This window comes from Numida meleagris, chromosome 3 (genome assembly GCF_002078875.1).
Source record: "Numida meleagris isolate 19003 breed g44 Domestic line chromosome 3, NumMel1.0, whole genome shotgun sequence".
NCBI classification, from domain to species: Eukaryota; Metazoa; Chordata; class Aves; order Galliformes; family Numididae; genus Numida; species Numida meleagris.
This window is the reverse complement of record NC_034411.1, coordinates 30,379,897-30,404,006: the sequence shown is the minus strand read 5'-3', so window position 1 is coordinate 30,404,006 and position 24,110 is coordinate 30,379,897. Positions and strand designations below refer to the sequence as shown.

The 24,110-nt window shown below is 49.6% G+C and overlaps 2 protein-coding genes across 3 annotated transcripts in view; one reads left to right on the top strand and one right to left on the bottom strand.

Moving 5' to 3' along the window:
• On the bottom strand, nt 15-8,511 carry MRPL14 (mitochondrial ribosomal protein L14). The gene is made up of 3 exons (XM_021389641.1): nt 3,627-8,511; nt 2,412-2,505; nt 15-658 (listed from the first exon to the last, which is right to left on the bottom strand). The coding sequence occupies exons 1-3, from the start codon at nt 3,640-3,642 to the stop codon at nt 292-294; spliced, it is 477 nt and encodes a 158-aa protein (XP_021245316.1). The 5' UTR covers nt 3,643-8,511; the 3' UTR covers nt 15-291.
• Nucleotides 8,682-24,110, top strand: part of TMEM63B (transmembrane protein 63B) — a 38,809-nt gene continuing 23,380 nt past the window's right edge. For both annotated transcript variants that reach the window (XM_021389639.1, XM_021389638.1), the window contains exon 1: nt 8,682-8,829. The gene's annotated coding sequence lies outside the window, so the exon portion shown is untranslated. The remainder of the gene's footprint in view (nt 8,830-24,110) is intronic.

The following is a 24,110-nucleotide window of genomic DNA, read 5'->3' as shown; positions in this document are numbered from 1 at the left end:
GCAGTACAAAACAGTAAGGATTTTCACGTTCTTACTTTAATAACTGGAGATCAAAGTAACACCAGCAGAGCACTATGAGTAAAGGAGCACTTCCCAAACATGCTGTTTTCTCTTCTGAAGAAAAACAAGGCATTTCAGTATTGAAAGTAGCTGTTTGTATTTCATAAACAGGAAGAGAGACTCTTAATGAACCTCAACTTCTTCATGTTTCACCTTTTTCAAGAAAAGGACCAAGGAATAGCTACTGTAGGAAAGAATATGAACAGGAGTGCCAGAAATCTTTCTTAGCTCTCATACAAAATTGCGGGCAATGGCCAATACTTTGGAGAACTCTCCTTCTCTCTGCCGCAGGATATAAGGTATGGGTGTTTTTATCCTAGTTCCTAATGGATTTCCATTGTCTTCTATGAGTACCACATTGTTAGAATCAAACCTAGGTGTCATGTGAGGACCAGGCATCTTGTGTCCTACAATCAAAGCCTTCTTCTTTTCTCCTTTGATAGCCAGAAGGATCTTATCTCCTACTTTGCCAACTCCAGTCTTGTTATACACGTGGATACACTTTGGTGGCCGGTGGTATGGCGCGTTTCCCAAGGCACTGTTGTCCACCACTCGCACGCGAGTAAGTTTCTGTATTGCTCGGCATGCTCCACTGACACTGGCAAAAGACAGGAAAGATGAGAGACAGATCTCCCCGAGTAATCCTTGGGGAGCAAGGGCAAAACCAACACAGGATCTTGTCACTACAAAACCACTCAGAAGGCGCCAGCAACAAATCCATACCATACGGATGACACATTCATTGCATTCAATGTGTTCTTTGAAAGCCAGATGCTACTTTGAGCTTTGCACACTCTTCAGTAAATGTCAAACATAAGACAACCGTTCTACTCTGAAACACGACTAAAAGATGGCGTGAAGAGTGGCTTACGTTTACTGCCTTCTTTTTTTCTTTTTTTTTTTTTTTTAAGCAACTGTGGATGATTCAGTTCAAATTCCATTTACAAGCAAAAAAAATGTGCTTGCTTCTCCCACAAACAGCTGACAGGAAGCTAAAACTCAAGTCAGGCTCTTTCGATCTTGTACACAGTCCCCAGCAATTTTCTGACAAATCTCCTTTCCAGTGAAGTGCACGAGGTGCTCTCACCAACTGTATTCTGCTCTCAGTGAAACCTCCGAGGTCCTGCTACAGCTGTGCTAAGCTGCTGCCAATTAGAATCTAACAGAATATCACCTTCCCCACGTGGGAGGAATCCAGAGAGAAGCATTATCTTCTGTATCTGCTTGCACTGTGGGATTATCAGGAGTAAGAAATAACAGGGATATACTGCACAGTTGTAAATTGGTAGATCTGACTTTGATACACTTGGGAGCAGCAGGGATACACTGAGAAATGTTTTAACTTCCCTTTCAGGAATGGCTCTTTTATCACACTCCATCCTCTGCCTGCCAAGTTATGGTTGCACAACAGAGAAGGCAGAACAGCAGAAGCTGGAAAGGAAGAGTATTGTCTCAGGAAGGAGAAAGGGAAATCTAGGCTGGACAAAGTCTAGAAAGCAGCAGCGGCAAACTGACAACTACAAATGTGTGACTGCTTGGTTACTGCTAGATAAGAAAACTGCAAAGGTGGGCTTTTCTTCTCATTTCTGACACAGTCTCGAGGCAGAAGCCCCCCACATCCAAAAGCAGGCTCATCACACAGGAATGATTTCCCAGTTAAGATTGCTGATTTGTCTTCCAGCAACAGCACTGCTCACCTCAGGGTCTTCACCTCCCTCTCACTGTCAGCACATATCCTTTAAATACGTGGTGGAGGAACCAACAAGAAGAGGTGTGCTGCTGGACTTGTTCTTACAAACAAGGAAGGTTCGGGACGTGACGGCTGAGGTCAGCTTTGGCTGCAGAGACCATGAGACAGTGCTCAGGATCTTATATGGAAACAACAGGGCAATAACCAGGATTCTAACCCTGGTCTTCAGGAGTGCCAACTCTGACCTCTGCAAGGATCTAGCTGGAGGTATTCCGTGGGTTAGAGCTTTGGAAGGTAAGGGGGTCCAAGAGAGTTGGTTAACATTCAAGCACCACTTCCTCCAAGCTCAAGATCAGTGCATCCCTAAGAGTAGGAAATCACACAAAACTGGCAGGAGACTCACATGGATGAGCAAGGAGCTCATGTTAAAACTCAAATGGAAAAGTTCAGGGAACATGGAATGTCTTAGTTTAGATCATGTTCTAACTGCCAGGAACCTGCACCTGTTTGGGTTCACTTTACCACCTGCAAAGAGACATCAATGATTTTTTTTTAATTATATATTTATACTTATTAGAAATACTATATCTTATGCTTGCTTTACTTAATAGCATCTCTTTCAACCAAAAACATAAATCCAAAAGCAGGATTTGAAAATCACCTGAAGTGTCGCTGGATGATTGTGCTGCTCAGATGCGTTAAGGAAAATCCCAACCGCCTGTGCAAGAGAGCCATTTGGATTCTGGTAAGCCTCCCTGCATAAGAAATAAGAGAATTATGAACTCTAGGCATAGTACAGAATTTTTTTTCACTTCCTTTTTCTATGGCAATCACACACTAGAGTCTCCACAACTCTTTAGACATTTGTAATCCACAGCATACAGAGTTCTAACAGCACCTCCAGCATGCTACAAAGCACAGCAAGAGCCCCTGCCTGAATTCAGTAGAGAATATAATTCAGATGCTTATACTATAAAGCTGAGTTCAAGTATCCCTGCACTGCAGTCTTCTGTGCACAAGGTTAAAGGCCCCGCTGTGCACTGTGAACCATGTAACAACAAACAGGTTTGAGAATTTGGGATGTGAAGAGTTTCTAATTTAGAGACTAGAGTGACCAGTAAAAGGTACCAATGTACCATCTTGTAGGTACCAATGTTACCTACAAGACCAGGCGAAAAGCCAGAGATACTCTGCAGCCTAGCATCAAAGCATCAAGAAACAAAGTGCTAGACAGCTCAACCACCAATGAGGAAGTGCCCCTTGTGCATATACAAGCTGTTGAGCATTGTTTGGAGCCCAGCATCTCACCCCTACCAATCTTGGTTTGTTACAGCTGCTCAAAGGAAGAGCTTCCCATGCCCTCACAGTGTTTGCTCAGCGCCAACCGAAACACTACCCTGACTTCAGCAGAAGCAGGTTACAAGGCGAACCTCTGAGCTGACCACACCCTCTTCCCTAACTGCACCCCTAGTTGTTCCCTAACCCCATTCTGTCAGACTGATCAGGACCAGCCTGCAGAGTCAGTCACAACAGCTTATCTGATCCCAGCTCACTTTGCCAGACATGGGTTAGGAACAATGACCCAAGCAGCTACGGCAGCAATTTAAGCAAGAGGAGGAAGCAGCAAGGATCCCGATGCCATCCTGTTTCAGGCCAGCTCACATAGAGCTAAGACTTTCTCTCTGACTGCAGCTTGTTGTGTGACAATGTTCACCTAGACCTTGGCAGCATACCCAACATTTGCCCCGCTTCTCTCCTGTCTAAACACTAAAAATATACGGACCACTTATCTCTGGTTGCTGGTGTTGATAAGAATATAGAAGGCAGACTAATTTTTCACTTTCTCTTTATTCTTTCCCCCCCAGTGCTTGCTTACCTGGGGACGTGCGCATGTTTTAGGATTCACAACTGTCCTAGAGACCAAGCATCGCTGACAACAGGATGAGAAGTACTGGGAATATGCACCACAGCAATTCTGCAGCAGCACTCCTTGAGCGAAGCACGCATTCTCCAATATGTGACAAACCATCTCAGCCATCAGCCAGGCAGGTTTGGAACAGATAACAGCTATAATCGACTAAATGTAAGCGTTGATAACAAACCCACATTTCTGTTGGGCAGAAGATGAAGTCTCCAGATGACTCGGGGTATCCGTTCAGAGCTCACCTGTACCACTCCCTCTCCAAAACAAGACCCCAGAGAGGCTGTATTTTTGCAACAGTGCCTCACCTAAATGTGCAAGCCTAACAATAACAAGGCCCTGCAGTATTTACAGCGTTGCTGGCTATCAAGGCCTGATTACCTGGCCTTGCTGCTAGGATTGCTACACAACTCCAGCTTAGCTCCCTTGCTGTAATCCTACACCCTGTGCCAGCAGGGAGGACAGCCCGTGTCCTGTTCTGCACTCGGCTGTATTGTTTCCCAGTGCAAAACTCAAACCCAGCTAGTAAGAATGCTCTTAAATCCTCCAGCAGCACACTAAGGCCTCAGAGCCCTCCAGAAGACCTAAACTAGCAGCAGTGGTGAGTTGGCCTCTCTACTGGCTCTGAGAGGTGCGTTCTGGGGAGCCCACCATCGCCTCCACCACCAGGCTGACAGAGAATCCTGCTGGCTCCCGAGCTTGGGCTGCAGGGCAGGCACAGGAACATGCTCTGCCCACTGTCGGAGGGACAGCAACACCGCAACCAGCTCAGCATGCTCAAGGCCGCGTGTCAGAGCCCCAAAGTGCTGCCTAAACCCTGAGCTCACTACCTAGTCTTGGGAGGAGTCACCGCTTGTTTCTACCCTGTGGCAGCAGTGAAGGTTTGAAGTTACAGAACTACCAAGTGAAGCATCAACAGTTTAAAGTGTCCAAGGACTGTTTATTTTTCCACATGACTCAGTATCCCTTTGCTGCTAGGAATTATTCCTCAGTATATTAAGATGTGTCATAAACTAAGAAACTTTGAATGATTGATTACTTGGAATGCAGCATCCTGTTCGGAATTGAGTAAACAGAATATTTCCAATGAGCAAGGGCAGGGCAGAGGGAAGAATGCTTCCGTGGCACAAAGCCCAGCACGCAAGGAAGGGTGCAAGTGGGTTTCTGGACAATGAATCATACCCCTAGTTCTTGGAACAAGCCAGCTTCCCTTCCAGAAAGGAACAGCCGACCCTTTGGGTCTGGTTCCAGCACTTCTCCACCTGGCCCAGTTCTACCTTAGTCCCTCTGTGGCTGGGAACGGGCACCTGATCTCCTCTGCCCTTCGTTTTGCCCTCTGTGGAGGAGCTAAGACCAAACTAAACTCGAAAGGGCAGAGAAGTCATTCACTGCCGCACAAGAGCTCAGAGCTGATGCCAAAGGCAGAACACTATTACACAGATGAAAGCCCTCTCCTTTCCAGTGCTGATGTTGTCTCACACCTTCTGAAGAAGGCTGCGCTTAGCACATGCTTGGGGCCCCAAAGGTCAATCTCTGATTGTGGTCTCTTATCCAACTTCACTGCTCAGTCATATGGCAAGAGCATCCCCGTAACCACCAAGCACGAGCAAATGTGCAGGATCTCCAAGGAAGTCTGCTGTTGGTATTGCCCAGCTGGTGGAGGAGTGCACTCTGCCGTAGCCCAGACAGGGAAAACAACACTGCTGCTTTGCATTTAGCCACTAATATGCTTCTGATCAAGGAATTATCTTGGAGGGGACTTCTGGAGGTCATCTAGTCCATTTTCCTACTCAAAGAGGATTAACTTCAAAGTTGCTCATGCTAGGCAAGAGTAGTATTAAACAGCACCTCAGTTCTAGCAGTGGCTCTATCTCATGATTGGAGAGACTCAACTTCTTGAAATCCATATCTTAGAGGCACTTGGCTTCTCCCCACTTCCACAAACCAGTTAAAAATTCACGCAGACTTCAGATCGAGTTCAGATTCAGAAAAGGGGGAGGAGTCAGCTAATCAAATACCCATTGGGGTGACCCAATTTCTACTTCACTGAGTCAGTCTGAACACGCAATAACCCGCTATGGCAAACACTCCCTTCCCATCTCAAGGGCCCTTCAGCATTACCACATCCAATGCAATAGACTGACATCAAGTTCAAAAAATCACACCACAAAGGGACTCTTCATCACTTTCAGACTTCTGGAAGTTATTTACCCACTGCACCATTTTCAAGTGCCATATTAAACCTACTACATTCACCATTTTCCCAGAAGATTAAAGAAGTGATTTATATTTACTGCAGGCTAAAGTGGTTTTTGAACGGAGGAATTCTGTAAAATTTCATCCCAGATAAGAGAAGCAGGCCGCATACAACAGTTTCGTAAAACGCATGCAAACACACGAGTAGACCACCTCAGGGAGCTGATACGAAGCAAGGACATCCTCCAGATAAGGAAGGCAGAATTACATACGCGCTTTAAGCCCACATCAGGGCACACAGTACTAACAAAGGAGTCCTGTGTCCCCGCAACACACATTTCCATCACTTCCCTTACGCTGGCTCCACCATTCATGTCAGTCAGTACTGTTTGCAGCCTTGTCAGTCTCCAGTTCGTCATGCAGCCGCATGAATGCTAGAGCAAGAAGATGTGGCAGAACACTGGCACATCTCCTTTCACTGGCAACACAGACTTACACTGGGAGAGCACCTCAAGAGATTCCGACAAGAATCTCTTCCATTCCAGCAAAACGCACAGGTGCATTTCACAACACTCAGTATGAATCTGCTCTACTAATATAGTCATGGGAGCACTAAAAACATCTTTGCCTGAACACTCAGTGGAACAGTGAAATGGCTCTGACCAAGTTTTTAATCAATGGTGTACAGCCTAAAATCCAGTCAAGATGTCATTCTTACCTCACCTGCATCCTAGAATAAAAGTACTTTTAAATAGTGCTATTAGCTAGCAATCCAGTATCACTTTCCTACTTTCCTTTTTAATGAGAAGTCGGAAATGACGTTTGCTCCCTGTTGCCCCGTGAAGACCTGTAGTTCCACAATCATTCACTTGTTTCTATTTCTGCTAGTAACTCACCCACACAAACAAACAGGCCACAGGGAGAATTAGCGGATGTGCAAAGTAAGTCCTGAGGCCAAGCAACCAAAAGCTGCTGTCAAAATACAAAATGAAACAGGAAAAAAATATCCTTAACAGCAGTGATCTGAACCATCTAATAGTGGGGGCCAGCATTCTAAGAGATGAAAAAAGACATGCTCTGGGCACCACAAAGATTTGAACTGCATCTGTCATCCATCCTTAAAATGCAGGAAATAAGTCCAAGACAATACGCGCAATGCAAATACCTAAACCCCTACTCGGGCACTGCGGGTTTATTTACGGAATGTCTGCCAGGGTGCGCTGCAAGAGGCAGCAGAGAGCTGTGGGGCTTGATCCATTCACGGCCCTCCTCGTAAAGGAAGTGATGTGATTAAGGGCTTGGCTGCGTTAAAAATACACAAGATATCCATTACCAAGACATAAATGGTTTTGCACTAATGACAGGCAGAAAGGCCAAATTCACAAAGAGGAATTAAGTCCTCATGAATTCTGTTTATGAATAGGATTAGCTATTAAACAGGATATTTATTGATCCAAGTTACCAAGAGCGACTCATTGCAGGTACATCTGTTAACAGTTCTCCAGTGAAACACGCTAACCTCATTTGCACAATCAGGAAAAGCAAATAAAAAGAGCTCAATCCTTTTAATGGAAAACCTATTTTAAGTATTTTTAATATTGAGAAGTCCCAGCTCTAAGGTACTTATTCCTGTTCCAGTATCCAAGCACAGTAATCCATTATGTACGTTCATATTCACAGTGCTGTACTAAAATAACGGAATAATGGATTGTTTCCAGCGTACCTGTAGGAAATCAAGCTACAGAGAGAATTTCCTAAGGTCAAAGGAAAGGGGTGGCAGAGTAGGTATCCAAACCCAGAAGCACTGATGTGGTCTGTGGGGATGGAGGCACAACCCCTCCTTGTTAGGGTCTTTTGGAGTCACACGCAAATTGAGAGAACCACCTGCAGTCCCCTAACTCATTGCTACTACCTCCTCTCGGTTGCATCTACTACTTCTAGAAGCACTGAGGTCTCAGAACAGGACCACAGACAGCAAGCCACAAGCCCACATCCTGTTTCCAGCCCTAACCTGGGTAACCAAGTCCCAGCCAGCAAGATGCAATCACCGACCAGAAAGCACTGAAGTGTTATGGCAGGGAGAAGGAGTCAGGCAAGAAGGAGAAGGTGGGGTGCAGTGGCTCAACCATTAAAAAAAAAAAATAGTCAGGAACCACTGACCTAGGTCAGATGTCCACAGAAAGATGAAAGATAGGGGCTCCCTTCAAAAGGAAGGGAGTTCCTCCAAAGGAATTTTTTGGCGGGTAACCAGCAGGGCCCAGGCTGTGCGCACACTTCCCGAGTCCCCGTGCCACACAGCAACACCTGTCAGTTGCCCCACGCTGCGCTTGTCAGGGCACAGGAATCCCACTTCGACCGTGCCATGTGACTACTCATACCCACACGAGCGTAATCCCGGCAGCACAGGCCCGAAAGAATCCTGAAACAAAGAAAGTGCTCTGGGGGAAGACAGCGGCCGCGTGCAAGCGCCAGAGCAGCCTCTGCGCTTCCCTCCTCCCAGGCCCTCAGGGTCGGCGCGAGCGGCATCCGCACAAGGCCGCCCGCAGGCCGCAGCCAGGCCTGCCCGGAAGGCCTAAGGATCAGCGGCCTCCAGCACCGACGGCAACAGGACAGCCGCTCCCGCACAGTCACCCCCGGACGCCGGCTGCTCCCCGGCGCACCCCACCTCCCTCCCGAGCCCACCGACCGCCCCCGCACCCGCCGCGCACCTCAGCGGCACCGCGGCCCTCAGCCCGCCGCCAGCACGCACGCGCGCCCGCCGCCAGCACGCACGCGCACCGCGCCGCCCGCAGGCCCTGCCCGCCGCTGTGCAGTTGCCGATGCCACTCCCACTCAAGGCCGCGCCCCGCCCCGAGCCGAGCCGGCGTTGCTCGCTCCCTCCCGTCGCGGCGTAGCGCAGCGCGGTACCGCAGCGCCCGGCGGGGCGGCAGCAGCCCGGGAGCCCGTCCGCGCCTGACGCCGGGTAAGCGGTGCGGCATCGCCGGGGGGTGGTGCGGCTGGCGGGAAGGGCTCGGGGAAGGGGTGAGGGAAGGGGGGCGGCGAGGCCGGCTGGGGCGGGGGGCTGCCATCTTGGAGCGGGGAGAAGCCCACGGCCGCGCCGTGCTGCGTTCGAGCAGCGAGCGACGGGGCTCCGGCCTGCCCGGGACGGGCCCCGTTCCGAGCGCGGAGAGCGAGGCTGGGACCGTGAGGCCGTTCGCTTCGTCCCCTCCCCGTGCGCCTGGCCTCGCGGGGTGTTCGCTGCCCGCTGCTGCGGTGCCTTCTGGACGGCCCCGCGGGTGCCCCGCCCGTGCGTGGGACAAAGCTCCGCGAGCCCCGGGTTGCGGCCGCGCCCCCTTCCAGCCCCCCGCTGCACGGCCCTTTTGCGTTCGCAGTGCTTCCCGAGTGCACAGAGCCGAGCGCTGGGCTCGGAACCGGCTGCGGGAGAGCTCTGTGTGCACCAGAAATAGCCGTGTTTTAAGGACGTGGATCCTAATGACTGCAATTAGCTGGCGTCCGCCTGGGAGGGCCCTTTTCATGCCGGGCTCTTTAGCGGTCCGTACGGGCTGGGGCCCTCCTGCAGCCCTCACCTGGGTGCGGGACCAGCGTGAGGGAGATGGGGCTGCGAACAGGCTCTGCTTGGGCTCGGGGGTGTGCTTGATTGCCCTAGGTTTGCTCTGTTTCCACCCGTTCGGTAACCTTGGGAGGAACTGAGGCTGCTGTGTGTTCTGAGGGTGTCGGTTTTCCTGCCGGGAGCATTGCTGTGAGGCTTGTGATGCTCCGGTTTCTTCCCCTTTGACTGGAGCGTGGTGTCACTGTCCTGAAACATCCCGAGGTCAGAAATTGGGGCAGCAAAAGGAAGGTGCCGAGCTGGGTGCTGCTTTTTCTTCTTCCTTGGGCTTTCATAATATCCTCAGTCACGTTTCCTAGCAAGAAAATGGGCTGGAAATACGCTTTCTTCTGATAAACGTTTATGCAATAAATTAAGATGTGGTTCTTTCTAAGAACAAGGATGTGAAGAACATCTTGTGAGTGTGAGACCTGCAGCAGAAGTCTGTGCACCAATGGCCAATCCTTCTTGTCTTCTAGTTGTGTTTTCTGTGAGCCAAGGGCACCAAGTGGGGCCCTGCCAGCTGCCCACACTGCCTCCTGCACCCTTGGCATAGTGGCTTTGACCCCAGTGTGCATCCCTTCCACCAGTGCCCATCCTTGCCATGGGGTCTGCGAGGGGCTGGTGCTGCCCGCAGCTCCTGACCAAAGGAGGCCCCGGTGTGGGGTGTTGTGCTGCCTGCAGGCAGCGCGATTAGGGATCCGATGGCGGATTTGCATATCAAAGCATCAGCGGGTGCTGTGCTCTGGTGACGGAGGCAGGGATGATGGTAGGACTCGCTGGGGAGCGGGCTGCAGCTTCCCCGGGGCTTCTTTGATGCAGAGATGAAGTGTGAGAATGGGGATGTTTGTAAAATGAGCTTGTTTCCACATCTGTTAAGGCCTTCTTTAATTAACAGCTGTTTTCCAGGGGGTGGGAACAAAGGAGAGGGGCCACGCCTCCCTCTCGGATTTAAAACCCCTCTCCCCTCCCATCGGCACCTGCCCTCGGGTGAGTCTGCGTTTCCTGTCTGTGCTGGGCTGCATCTCCATCCCCATGGCAACCAAGCAGAAGTAGCCTTTTCCCATGGCACTGGGTGTTGTGCTGCCCTTCGACAGCCCAGCCCGTGGAAGGTACACGGAGGGGCCGTGCCCCAACCTAGCCATGCAGTGCCGGGTCTGGCCCGATGGCAGAGGCAGCAGGGAAGGGAGCGGCTGGGCCCTGTCCGTGGGGGTGCTGCGTGAGTCAGAGGAAGGCCATAACGCCTTTGTCTGGTGTCGGAGCTGTGCCTCCCGCTCCTCCCAGCTCCCCAGGGCCTTGCTGGAGCTGAGTGGGCAGGAAGCAAGCAGAAGTTATCACGGTTCTTTTTTGTGCCGACCCACCTCCCCCACCCCCAAAAAAAAAAAAAAAGATGCTGACACGTTGTGAGCTCCAGTGGGGACCCCTGGTGCTGCTGGTATGGCACAGCTCCTGGCCCCTGCAACCCCAGGCCTGTGGGTGTGCCTGCTGGCTGGGTTGCTCTGGTACTTCGTGCTCTGGCTGTGACGGATGGATTCCTGATAAATACAAGTAAATAAAAATCCAGGAATGATATTTTCTTTTAATTGTGTGTATACACATAATGCAAGAGAGAGCATGATTCTTGGTGCTGGTGCCAGGCCTGTGAAGCAGAGGCTTGCAGTGCAAAATGGCTTTTCTGTGAGGCTGCAGGCCTGTGGTTGGCACTGCCTCCTCGCTCTGTGTTCTCCCAGCCTGGTGCTGAGTGTCTGCCCTCTGCTCCAGATACAGATCAGCTGCAGCAGAGTCTCCCTTGCTAAGTGTGAGATGTGACTGTTTTCCTCCATGCGTCTCTGCAGTGTTTGCTCCTTTTTGCTAGGTTCTCTTTATGTGCATGTGATAGCTAAACAGTGCTGGAAACGCTTTCATTCTCCCCACTGTTCCTGCATGTTGATGCTGCCTGCCTGCTGATCTCCCTGCCCTGCCTCCCCAAGATACCACTGCTCTCCTAGGGCCAGATTTGTAGCAGCTTGGGGCTGGCAAGGCAGGGATCCTGCTGGCAGAGCTTTCTGCATCTTCCAAGCTAAGTCTCCTGTCAGTACTGGGAGGCAATGGCTTCAGGCAGGGCTCATGTCTGGCTGTGCTCACTGTCTTCTGCAGGCATTTCCTCAGCCTCCAAAACTCAGCAGCCACCAAAGAGCCTCTCCTTTTCCCTGCCTGGAGAAGGCACTGTGAGCTTCCAGTGCCCCGTTTTTCCTGTCCCACTCTGACCTGTGTTCCTGCCCCTTCCCCTGGAGGTGCTCCTGCTAAATTCCTTGCAGGCCTCAGCTCTGGGTGGCAGCCAGTGGGGCTCTAGCTTGCACTTGGTGCTTTCACTAATTAAATAGGGGCTGTTAGTAGGCTCTGTCTCTGATCCCTTCAAAGCCAAGGAATGAGATAATCTTGGTACTATCTGTTACTTAGAGGAAACCCAGATAGCTGCAGGCCTCATCTCCTGCTTGAAGTAGTCATCAGCATCTGCTGTCTTCTGCTTGAAGGTCAGGCAAACTCTTGTAGTACTACAGGTTGTGGAGGGTATCTGCATCTGACTTGATAATACCCAGGCTGTTGAACCAAAAATCTAGCTCCATGGGTCTAGGGAAGGTCTTAAAAGAGATGCATCGCTCAGCTGTGTGCATATCATCTAGCTTCCCTTTGCATGAACCACTGGGCTCTGGAGGCTCTCAGGTGTTGTGGGTGAGGCTGACATCTTCCCCGGGGTGAATGTGTGCAAGCTGGTGATTTGGTTTGGCTGGGCTCTTTTCTATACTTGAGGCGTAGACCTGCGAACAAATTACTGTGTGCCTGTTACATTGCGGTAACTGCCCAGGGGTTCGTTGTTACTCGGTATAGAAAGGCAGCTCACTTGACATGAGTTGCGACATTATGAATCTGGAGGAAGGAACTGAATTTGTGCTGGACTCAAAACCATGTGAAGACTGGCTGCAGCAGGAGGATCAGTGCTGCTGGACAAAGCAAAGAACTGGCTGAGTGGAGAAGAACAAATGCAAGGTGACAGTAAGTAGGAAGTCTATCTTCACCTGGTATAGAAGGTCAGGGATGATGAGGGATTTAGAGGAGTTAATTTTAAAAAGTGAATCCAAGCACAAGTGAGGTAAAAACAGATGATGACCATTTACATCAATTAGATGTGACCAAGTGGACAAAGCCATATGAAATTCACCTGAGTACTTAATAGGCTAGAGCAATTCTTGTGTGATGAGCAGCCATGCTAAAGAATGCCTAGCAGAGGGAGATATCAAAATTTGATACCTTGGTGTATAGGGAGAAGGAATAGGACTACAGTCAGATAGTCTAAGTAAACTGGAATAAATAGGTGAGCAGCTAGTGTCTGTTGTGCTAAGAGAATATGCTGATTTAAAAAGCCACCAATGCGTTTTTCTCTGGAACATACCGCATCACATCAGTCAGCTCCCTTGCCTTGAAGGATGGCTCGCCTAGTGGCTGAGCGGGGGCGATGGATGTGATAGATCCTGACTTGAGTTAGCCTGTGTCACTGACCCATGTGTCAGCCTCATAAACAGATGGGAAAAGGGTGGGAGATGTGAAGCATCCCTCGGCTGGATGTGCGGCTGGTTGAAAAGCTGCATTTGAAGTGCAGGGTTGGTAGCATTTCTCTCTGATAGGAGACCCTGCCTAGGGCAGAGGCAGGGCTGGGGAAAACGTTGGTGTAACCAGGATTTGTGAGTAGGATGAGTTAGTGCTTTGCTTGGGAAGAGGAACACGCAACACAAGCCTTGTGCCAGGCTGTGTTGGGAGTGTCACCTCTAAGGTGCAGGAAATAATTACTGCTCTCCCTGACATAGATGAGGGATTACTGAGGGAATAGGCTCAGATCCTTGGAAGGATGTGCACAAACAAGAACAGTGTCCAGAAATGCAACAGAAGTGATTGAGGTCTTTAGAAGTACGGTGTGGGAAGAAGGATGCAAATAACTAGGACTGAGTTAACCTGAGGAAGAAAAGATGGAAAAGAGAGCTTCCTCAAGAATGTACATCAGTGTGCTACTAGAAGTCTGTAGTTGACTGTCTTTGAAGATGGGGCAGGAATTCATTTCACCTGTAGTGAGGGAGCTTACATGTAATGGTGGAGTCACCATCAATTGAGATGGTGAAGCAGAAGAGGCTATCTTGAAGATTTCTGTGTTTTTGTATGTTTTGGGTTTTGTTTTAGTCGTTTTTTGTTTTGGTTTGTTTTTCTTTTTTTAACAAATTGGCAAATAGTCCTTAAATATGGACATATTATAGCTGGCTGTGCCTCAAAGTGAACAATCTCACCAGGGTGGAAGGGGCATTTATAGTTCACGTGAAATGTTTGTTACCTGTAGAGGAAGCAGTGAGTAGCTATGGAATATGACTTCTGCAGGAAGTGCTCGGGAGACTGATACTAAAATACTCTATCTAAATCCAGTGTCTGTGCTCAGAAAAGGATGTTGAAAAAATGAAGAGAATGCAGAAGAAAGCTACAAAATAATCTGAGGGCTGGAGATGTATCTTTATGGTGAGAAACATAAGGAGATCAATCTGTTTATCTAATCAAGGAAAAGATTAAGGTGGGACTTGGTTATCCTACATAAGCATAACATGTCTTATGACTGTGTGTCGTTAGTTTGAAAGGGTAGTGATGCCAGGCTGTGAAGGATAGCAAGAAAAATACTGGGCTGTGATCACCTCCAGGGCCCCATAGGCAGCTGGAGCCCCTGTCTTCAACCCTTCCTTGCAACCTGTTACCACTTTCCCAGAACACCCTGCTTTGAGTTTGCTGCTCCTGCCTTGTTGCCTGTGTTGGCCCTTTCCTTGTGAGAAGGCAGCTCCAAAGCAGAAAGCAAGCACTAGCCTGAGCTCAGCTAATAAAGGGTGATGCCCTACACCCATTCTCTTGCATGTGACCCTACAATTGTTCCCTGCCTTTCCTTGCCCTAGCCCATCTATCTCTGTGAGTGATAGACAGCATCCCTTCCCCTGTGGCACTTGGCTCCTTTGCCAAACAGATACCTGGGAGACTACATACCACCTCCTAAACTCACCACTGGGGTTAAGGATGAATAAAACTAAACATCACCCTTGCCTCTGGTCCTGGCCAGCCTGTGGGCCTGGGCATTGTCACCTGTGACTGCTGTTGTATTGAGGTTTACTAAGTCAGCTTCCAGTCTGAGAGGCAACATATCTGTTGTAGCCCAGTGAACAAACCTTGAGAGGGAGATGGGGCGAGATGCTACAGCAGATGGCTTGCTAAAATCTATCTACATCCACGACTTCCCTTTCACCCACTGACGCTGTAATGCTGTTAAAAATAAAGATGATCCAGTTTGCCTGATGAGGATGTATCCTGTGTAAATCCCCGCTGCCTAGCGCTCACGGCATCTCACACTCTTATGTCTTCATGTTTTATTCTCATCTGTGGGAAGGGGAACTTCAAAGCTAATGAATAGATAGCTCTTGACTTGCTGCAAGTCAGGGGAAAGAAATGCTTTGATGCACACTGGGGGAAATCCCCCCCCCCCTCCCAGTGTGTCGCTGCTTTTTGTGTTTTCTCTCAAGTGTTCATCCATTTGGATAAGAGCAGAATTTGGGTGTGCAGGAAATAACCTCGGTAGGCGTTTGTTTGTTCTGGGGAGCATTCCTGGTGTTGCAGCCAGAGTTGCTCCAGGAGAGATGTATGGAGCAGCAGCTGTAGTTCTCTTCTGGTGTGCACAGGCTGCACCTCTGCAATGGAAGAGGGCATGAAAATATTTCTGGTAGTGGTGATGTTTCATCTGGGCCATGCCTGCAGGTGCATTAGGTGCCTCCTTCAAAACACCTACGGTCTTCTGGCTGGCTTGAGGTGTGGGATTGCCTCTTTTGGTTGCTCTACTGATACATTATTTTGGCAAAAATGCTCCAGCTTCTCACTTGAGGTGGTTTCTTCCACCACCTCAAAACACCTAGAAGCGGTTTTGCCGGTATAACAGCACCCCTATCAATAGACTTTTCCCTGTGCAGACTTGTTGATCGCTGGGGACTTTGCCTCCGTGTCTGAGACCGTGCTGGAAGGTGTCTGGGGCTGGCCTGGTCTGAAAGCACAGATGGGGAAGAGAAGGGAACCGGGCAGTTGAAGCAGTGGAAGTGACCAGTTAGAGAGAGTTTCCAAAATGTGTGAGAATGATCAGTCTTTTGATATGAAAAGTGCTAAAAGCATGTGGCTGGTAAATAGGGGAAAAAAAAAAAAAAGCAGGTTTCAGATAAGGGAGACTTGCTATTTGTGTTGTGACATGCATGCTGTATTGTTTGCACTGCATCTTTTGGAGCGAGAAAAAGGATTTTTAGACCTCTTCATGAAGGTAAAGTAGCCCATCTGTGCAATGGTGCAGGCTGGACTATGCGTTGTGGATAAATGAGTGCATGGACTGGGAACACCTGAAAAGTTACAGAGTGCAGTGAGCCTATCTGGCTCACAGAAAGTGTGCCTTCCTGCTATCCCTCTGCTCCCCATCTTTCCCCCCCGGCTGTTTTTGGCCTGCCCAATCACCCCTATCAATCATTGCTTCCCAGACTTCCAGAGCATCCCTGGAGTTGTTGCTGCCTAGATGCCATCTTGCACTGCTGGTTGCACTGCCTCTTTGCAGAGCTGGCTCTGGTAGCCCCAGGCAGAGTTTTGGGGTAACACCCTCTCCTTCTACCCCTGTGCCAAGGCTGACCTCGTTATTCCTGCTCTGTCTCCCCAAGTACAGATTCATGAGTGTTCATGTCCCGTTTTGCCTGCAGGAGCCTTGTGCGGGGTGTATTTCAGAGTCCCTCAGGACAAAAGCATTTCATATCTTCTTTCTCACTTTTTGAGAAAAAAGTTGTCACTTGTGAATAAGAGATGCTTCTGGGGCTCTACCTAGCAAACTCATGCATCCATACCACAACCCCATCCCTTGAGAGCAGGGAACGTACCCTGTCCTGACAAGCCTGGGCATTGATCTTGGATGGAAGACTGAACTAGCAATGGCAAAACTTGATAGTGCATGCTGCTGCTTTCCTGGATATGCAGGCAGCAAGCTGCTCCAGTGAATTAATGATTTGGTCTCCCTGGGAGGGCTTGCACGGGAATTTTCCTCTCTGCCAGGCAGAAGATGAGGTGTGGAGTGTATCAGCAGCCTGCCTGTGACTTGAGGCAGCAGGGATGGCTGTGGGTGGGAGGAGATGAGCTGGATGGTGATCATGAGGGTGAGTCTGTGAGTGCTGGTGGTGGGAGGAGCGGGTGGGCCAGGGCACAGGCCTGCTTGCCAACAGGTATCTGGGTATGTTTTCCTCAGCAAGCCCCTGCTGTGGTAGAGACCCAGCTCCCCAGTAATGCACTCCTTCACCTCATGCTGCATGTCAGGTGCAAGCACAAGGTTTGGCAGCAGTCAGAAGCGTTGTTGAAGACATGGGATGTGAGGATGAGCAGAGCTCCTAGGAGGAACTCTTGTCCCGCAGATGGCCAGCAATCCCTAGGATCTACATCTAAGGATGTCCTGTGGTTCTGTCACTGATCGTGTGGTCTAGCCAGGCCTCTGGACTCCGAGCTATGATTGGACATAAATTGAGCTGTGTCTGAGGCTTTCTGGTGAGGCCACTGGAAAACCTTCCTTGTGCCCGTTAGGAGAAGTGGAAGCTCAGAAATCGATCCAAGCCTCTTAATATAAGTGCACGTCCTCTCCAAACTGTTTGAAGCTGGTAAGTGCAATGGTATAGAAGATGGATCCAGGAAATGGCAAAGGGGAATGGAGCCAGGAGGTCCATTACTAGTTTAGCGGTATGGAAGGTGTGCTGAGTGTCTGAAAACAGGAAGTCAATAACTTTCTCCAAGAAGGACAGGAAAATATGAGGTTCTAAAAATGAGCCTGGCACAGAGGGACAGATGGGCTCAGCCAGAAGGAAGGAACGGAAAATGCGATGGTGGCTTTAGGAGGAGCCAGGAGCTGGCACTGGTTGTTCTGCCTGGATGGACTTCAAGACTCTGATCTGCCACCATATGGGTGTTCGGCTCAGTAACATCACTGCAGGGTCTGTTTCTCTCTGCCTGGCAGGGTATGCATTGGACACCACAGAAAGTCTGCATAATTTTAGGAGCCCTGGGAGATACTCTTTTCTTGCCTTTTGTTGTTCAGGTGCCTAGTTCCTGGATGGTATCCCAAACAGGAGAGATTGTTCTGTTGGCCTGGGCTTCTTAATCCCTCTTTGAGCCCAGACTGTCTTGTGCTTGTCTCTTTCCACAACTGTAGACAGTAGGGTGGCCTTGCTTCCTGCCCAGGGGCAATGAGTCAATGTGATGGGTGACCCTGTGGGAGGGAAGTGGGGTGGCAGCTGGGAGCTGTGTTCCCGTGTGCTTGGCAGAGGCCTGCCAACTGGCAGGGACACTGTCCCTCCACAGGAGATGGGCATTGCCTGAACTCCCCTGCCTGAGCTGTTACAACAGCTGCTGAGCTGCTGGAAGAACATCATGCAAGCTGTCAGGAGGCTTTCAGGGACCCTGTGCTAAATCTGTTCTTTGGTACCATGCTTCCAGGGCCTAGGATGGTGGCCTGCTCTCATGCGGTGGATCTAATCAACGGCATTCTCTTCCTTTCACGGGAAGATCTGCCCAGAGTTTAGGTGTGTTATTATAAAGTGCTGAGTGTCCCCTCGAGTCCAATGGCCATTGGTAAGGGAGCTGCAGGTGACCGGCCATCCTGAAGCACCCAGCTCTAAGTCACCTTCCCACGATCTCCTGATCTTCCCATAACAGGAGGAATGTTCAGCTGATCCAGAGCACTCATGCTGTCTTGACTCATCTGGTCCTCTGCTTCCACCGCCAGAGCACTCAGTGTTGGTAAACAGCATGTTATAAATAGGCATCTGATGCTATACTGGGAGGAGTTCTGCCCGCTGTTGAGCACAGGCACTGTGGGACCTGGGCCTGGCCGCTGTGAGCTTGGCTGGCGCTGGTAGAGCCTGAGGCACCGGGTGAACTCTGTGTTTGCTGCCCTTTCACACAGGTGTCACGTGTGTGCCGTTTCAGAGCAAACACTGAAGTCTGTATTGAAGGGGCTGTGGATTTCTGATGAGCCACAGAAAGTGAGAGTCAACCTCAGGGTGTTTGCACAACGTGGAGCCCGACGGTGTTGTCTTGGTCCCTTTGTTGCCCCCTGTGAGAGGACCGGTCACCCTACTGTCGGTCCCTGTGGCTGATGTGGCCCTGACTTCCACACTTGGGATTCCTTGGAGGCTTTGATTGTGATGCCAGTCAGGTGGCATCAGAGGAGAGCAGTCTGCCGGGGGGAAACTCCAGCCTTCCTGCTTGCTTTCAGGGCTGTGGCCAGATCGTGGCAGCAGGCCTCCAGCACAAATGGGCAGGCAGCGGGCGGCTGCGCAGGAAGGCTGGAGGAGGTGCTGCCCTCCTGCATCCTTGTACTTTTCCACATCCAGATGCTGGTTTCAAACAGGTAAACCCAGTGCTGGAGTATCAAGGTGGCCACTCTCACCTGCTGGGCTGCACTGGAAGAGCCAGGCAAAAGACACTCTAGAAGCAGACTGACTGGTGTGTGAGCTGAGCCAGTGATGCTGTGATTTCTTCACTGGTTTAAAAACAAAACAAAAACAACTTGCTGACCTTTGAAAGGTTCCTACCTTATCTCCAGCATGCAGTATGTGTCTTTCTGCACCACGCTCTAGAAATTAAGTGGTAGGAAGCCTGTCTTCTGTCACGTGGTAAGGAAGCTCCTCTCTGCACTTCATATCTGTAGATCGTCTGTCCCAGCATGAGGTTTGATGGATTTGTTTTATTGCTTTTTTGTTGTTTATTTTTTCCAAAATACTTAGATGTGTCTTTTTTCTTCAAAACACCCCACTATACAGCAATGGACACATGAAGGCCGTGTTTGTTGTGTGTGGTAGTGTTTGCCAAGGGCCTGATAAGCCCTAACACTGATGATATGTAGGAAATCTGGCAACCGGTTCAGTTGTGTTCTGGTATTTGAAAATGAGACAGCTAAGAGGTTTGAATGTTTGTTGATTTTTAGATGGTGAAAACAAACCTTCATTTTATGAGTTGACACTTGTCAAACTACTGTACTTATTTTAAAAAAAAAAAAAAATTCCTCTTCCACCCTAGGCAGTGTGGACCCTGTGAGAGGCAGCTCTGCTTGTGGGGGGAAATGGGAGGGTAAGCTTAGGAGGCAGAGGATGAGTTTGTTGGTGACTGGCTCCAGTGTGACCAAAGGAGAGCTCTTTGACATCTCAGGGTATGGATGCAAAGGCAGAGTGTGACAGTTGCTGCTGCAAAGTGTGCCACTGGACCTTATTTCTTGCTATCAAAGAAATTGTGGCTCAAGTGCTAAACCCCAAGTTGCTTAACTGAGGCTGGGCTGACAACCAGTATGCATAGCCAAGGGTCAGTGAGTGGTCCTGGAAAACATCAGGTGCTTGAACCAGTGCACAGTGCTTGAGTCTGTCCCTCTTTAAGCGGACTCTTTAATTTACCCATGTGCTTAAGTTTCAAGCACTTCAGTGAGAGCATTTCAAGATAAGTATGTACTTGGGAGCTTTCCTGAGCAGGGGTGATTTCTTTTGCGTGAAGATCCTTGGAGAAACATCTTAACAAGCATTAAGCCCATACAGCTGCCAAGGCTAGATTTGTGTTGGGAGAAGCAGCAACATCATCTGGGTGATTAATTAGTAATCAATCTCTGAATGCTATAATCTATTAATTGCTTTTATACTCCTGCTTCTGTGATATGTTTGTGAAGGCCAAACTTTGCTCCTATAAGGAAAATTCTGGAGGAATTGTTCTGTCTTTTCCTATAAGGAAAATTCTGGAGGAATTGTTCTGTCATGTTGCACTGGAGGCCTCAGCTGCAGCTCTAACAGGTGATTTGTCATTCTGCGTAGTGCTTGTGGTATGTTGTCTGATCCAGAAACAAGACATGGAACAGTGTGTTCACCGTTTGCAGCACGTGAACCAGCAAAGAATAGTTTTGCTGACTGTGGAAGTGCTCTAGTGGTCTTTGGGGTCTACTAGCCCCTTTTGATTTGGGTGTATTGCCCCTCCTAACTCAGGGCATCTGAGTCCCAGCCATCATTGCAGACACATTGTATTCCCTTGACACTAGAAGCAGTCATTGGAAGCACAGAGCATGAGGGGGTGCTTCAGGAGGGAAAGGTGAAATAAGAAGATATGGACAGAACATGCAGTGGGTCATTGTGCCCACTGACACGTAAGGATCAAGGTTCAAACTCTTAGCAGATGTTTGCTCCTGTAGCTTGTGCTAGGAATGATTTTGTTACATGGAAGTCAGGGTCATTGCTTTGAGTCATGGTGTTGCTTTCGCCCAGGCCTGGCAGATGCCCAGTGTTTGTTCTCCTGTGTGATGCTGACCCGCCTAGGCCAGAGAGCCCTTCCTAACATCACATCTGACAGCCCTTGGTGTGTAGCATCTGATAGGTGCAGTGTTGCTGCAGGTGTGACATTCAGGTCAAGTTGGGATTTCAGTGTTCTTAGTAAGTGCCAGCAAGGGCTACAGGCCCAAGAAGAATCCATGTTACTGACTGCAAGTCCTTGGACTTCCATAGGTTTAATACTTGCTTTTGTGGAGCCGTGTTCCATGTAAACAATGACTCAGAGTGGCTTTACCCAATTAAAGTACCGTTTCTTTGTTTATCCTACCATTGAGGTGGAGCTCTAGATTAAGCAAGGCTTGCCCTCCTTCAAGTCTAAGCAGCTGTTTGATCTCACCTATCTTTATCTGTGGGCCTGGGAGCCGGGCTGCTTGCCTTGAAGTACTACTTCTGTGTTTTCCAGCTTGGCTGGCCACCCTCATCTCTGTGCCCAGTGCCCAACCAGCGCTTTGTTCTTTGTGGTCCCAGGCACAACCCAGCTCTCACCAAGGCTAGAGAGTGGAGACACCAGGGAAAAGAACAGCCCACTCAGCATCTCTCAAGGACTTGTGGCTGGCCACAGGCCCTGCGACCCCAGCCTGGTCTGTGTGCATAGCTCCTGGCCACAGACCTCTGCCCAAGCAGCTCAGGAAGGGCAGATCTACCTGAAGAATCCAAAAAGAGGTGTTCCACTTTTGTTTTGCCCAGCAGATGCCGCTTATCTGGGAGCAGTTCCCTGTCTCTGGAGAAGATCTCTTTGGCAGCATCAGAGCAAGCATCTTGTAGAAGAGGGGCTGCAGCATCTTCCATGTACCAAGTGAGGTCCAGCAGTCTTCTATCCATAGCAGTGTGCAGAAGTGCTCTGAGACAGCGAGTCTCAAAGCTGTGTTTAGTATCCATCTCATTCTTCAACCTTCTCTATTTATTCAGCTCCCAGCAGGAGCTCAAAATTGGTCTCTCGTAGACTGGGCAACTTACTTGTCTTCACTATTGGAAGTCGGTAGCTGCTGGGACTGGGTACACAGGGGGGAATGAAGTGCCTTAAAGCCTTGTGTTTTTTTTTTCAGCGTCACAGTTTCCTAGGTTGGATGCTGTGATGGCCAAGGTCACCCTGCTGCTTGTGGTTGTACCAGATGCTGTGTCAGCCCTATGTGCAGTCCCTCCTCTGTACTGCTGTTGCTGAAGCTCTAGCTCCTGTCATTCTTTCCCCAGTGGATGCAGGATGCTAGTTCCTAGATGTTCTTCCTTAGCTGTCCTGGCTTGCTGGCTGCATACAGACCTCTTGCTGTGAGAGCCCTTTGCTGATGTTGGCTGTTGTTGAGGAACAACTGACTTCTTTCCTCCTCTTGCTCTGGCTGCCGAATCCCTTCTCAGCGTGTAGTCATGATGAGAGCTCAACTCTGCCTGCTGCGGAGCTGTGATTGCACTGACCTCTGTGGCTTGCCTGTGCTGTAGATTCTTTGTAACCAACTCTGTCACACAAGGCTACTCGAGCAAGGCAGTAAGGAAGGTGAGGGAAAGTTGAGACCATCCCCAGCCTGCAAATGCTTGGAGCCGCAGTCTCTGTAAGAGCCATACAAAAGGATCAGCCTTGCTTGTTGAAGGAAGGGTGCAGGTGACAGAAGTTGGAGTAGATGTTCCCACCAGCATGGAGAACTTGTGCCTGCTGGAGCAACTCATGCGGCATCCTGACTTCTCGCCCATACAGATGTTAGCCCTGCTGTATTCACAAGGGAAGGGATTTCCCTCTAGGTTTCCTGGTTTTGCTTCCCATATGTTTCCTGCTGGTTGAGATCTGAGCCGGTGGCCCTTCCCTGTTCGTGCCAAACAAAGGAGGGTTTTCTCTCAGTGCTGCCAAGTGTTTCCAGGGATGTTGCTCTAAGCAGGCCACATGCACTCTTCTGCTGCAGTTCCTGAATTGATGCAGGGTTTCTTGGGTCTCTGGAGCAACTGTTCAATGCATGAGCATGGGGCTTCTCTGCAGTACCATCCAAGAGAACTGCCCCAGTTCCATGCCTGTCCAGTGTCATGCTGTCAAATGCTTGCAGTGGGAGGAATGAAAGAAACTTACCCCAGTAACCTTTGAGTGAGCAACTTGCATGCTGTGGAGCAAGGAGCGGGGATGCTCCAAGGGCTGATGCAGCAGGATGTCCTGCCAACCCCTAGGGGGAGGCAGTTCTGACAAGTGAGATGTTGCTTGCCATCTCTCGGTGATATGCATCACTAAGGGTTTCTTTAGTGGGAAGCGCTGATTGTGCTGTGTAGGTAAGGGCTTGCAATCGTGCCCAGTGGTTGAAATTCCTGTGTATTTTGAGCTCTGCTGTAAGAAAGTAAAGATTCCTGTCATGCAGAAGTGAGGAGGAGGAAACAGTCAATGTGACCTTGAGAGACTAGCTCAGAAACCTGGTTCTGTGAAGGAGAGATTCTGCATTCAGGAAGAAAAGCCAGGTGTGTATAAGAATGCCCAGCCTTCGAAGCCTGGTAAAGGACAGATACAGGACATGAGTGAAGGCAAATGTGTTAATACTCCCCTATGCACAAGAGGATTAACGTCAGAGATAAACAAGAAGCTCCAAGATGAGGTGAGATTGCTGATAAACAGAGGGGATGAGAGCTGAAAAAGATGCAGAGCTTCTGGAAGTGTCTACCTGTGCAAAACTGACAGGATAGCTTTTGGTCACTTAAATTGAGGGGAATGTGTTGAAATCCAGAGCATGTACGGGACCAGTGGGGAGATAGCTCAAACACTGACCAAAGCCAGATGTGATGTGCCTGAACAACTCTGCTTAACAGTGCTCAAAAGCCAAAGTGGTGCTTGTGCAATGAAGATCCTCTGTAAGTAGTCATTCTCACCTAAGGAACATATTTTGGCACAGTCCACCTGAAGCAGGCCGTTAGAAACTTTGCCGGCAGACCTTGAGCAATAGCGTAAGTACTGAAAAGACATATTCAAGAGGTGACCAGAAGGCAACCCCAGAGGAACTACTGATGTGCTGCTGAGATCCATACACCAGAAGCTGAAAACCAATGATGTAGGGGGATGCTGGAGTCTCTGTCCTTGGCTTCAGTGAACATCCACTGGGAGTGGATGGAGTTGCTGCTGTTGGGGAGCTGGGTAGTAGGTGAGGAAGCCACCCAAAGTGCTATTTTCTGGGGCTCGTGTGTGTAACAGCAACACCAGGAGCTCCCAACCAGGGCTTTGTTACCATGTGGCCACAGCTCCACAAAGTATACAGCATGAAGTCCAGCACCACATTGGTC

Excerpts from the sequence above, each read along its gene's own strand:
- MRPL14 (XM_021389641.1), bottom strand. Across the intron at positions 659-2,411 it reads ATCATCCAGCGACACTTCAG|TGTCAGTGGAGCATGCCGAG; the intron begins GTGATTTTCAAA and ends GTCTTTTGCCAG.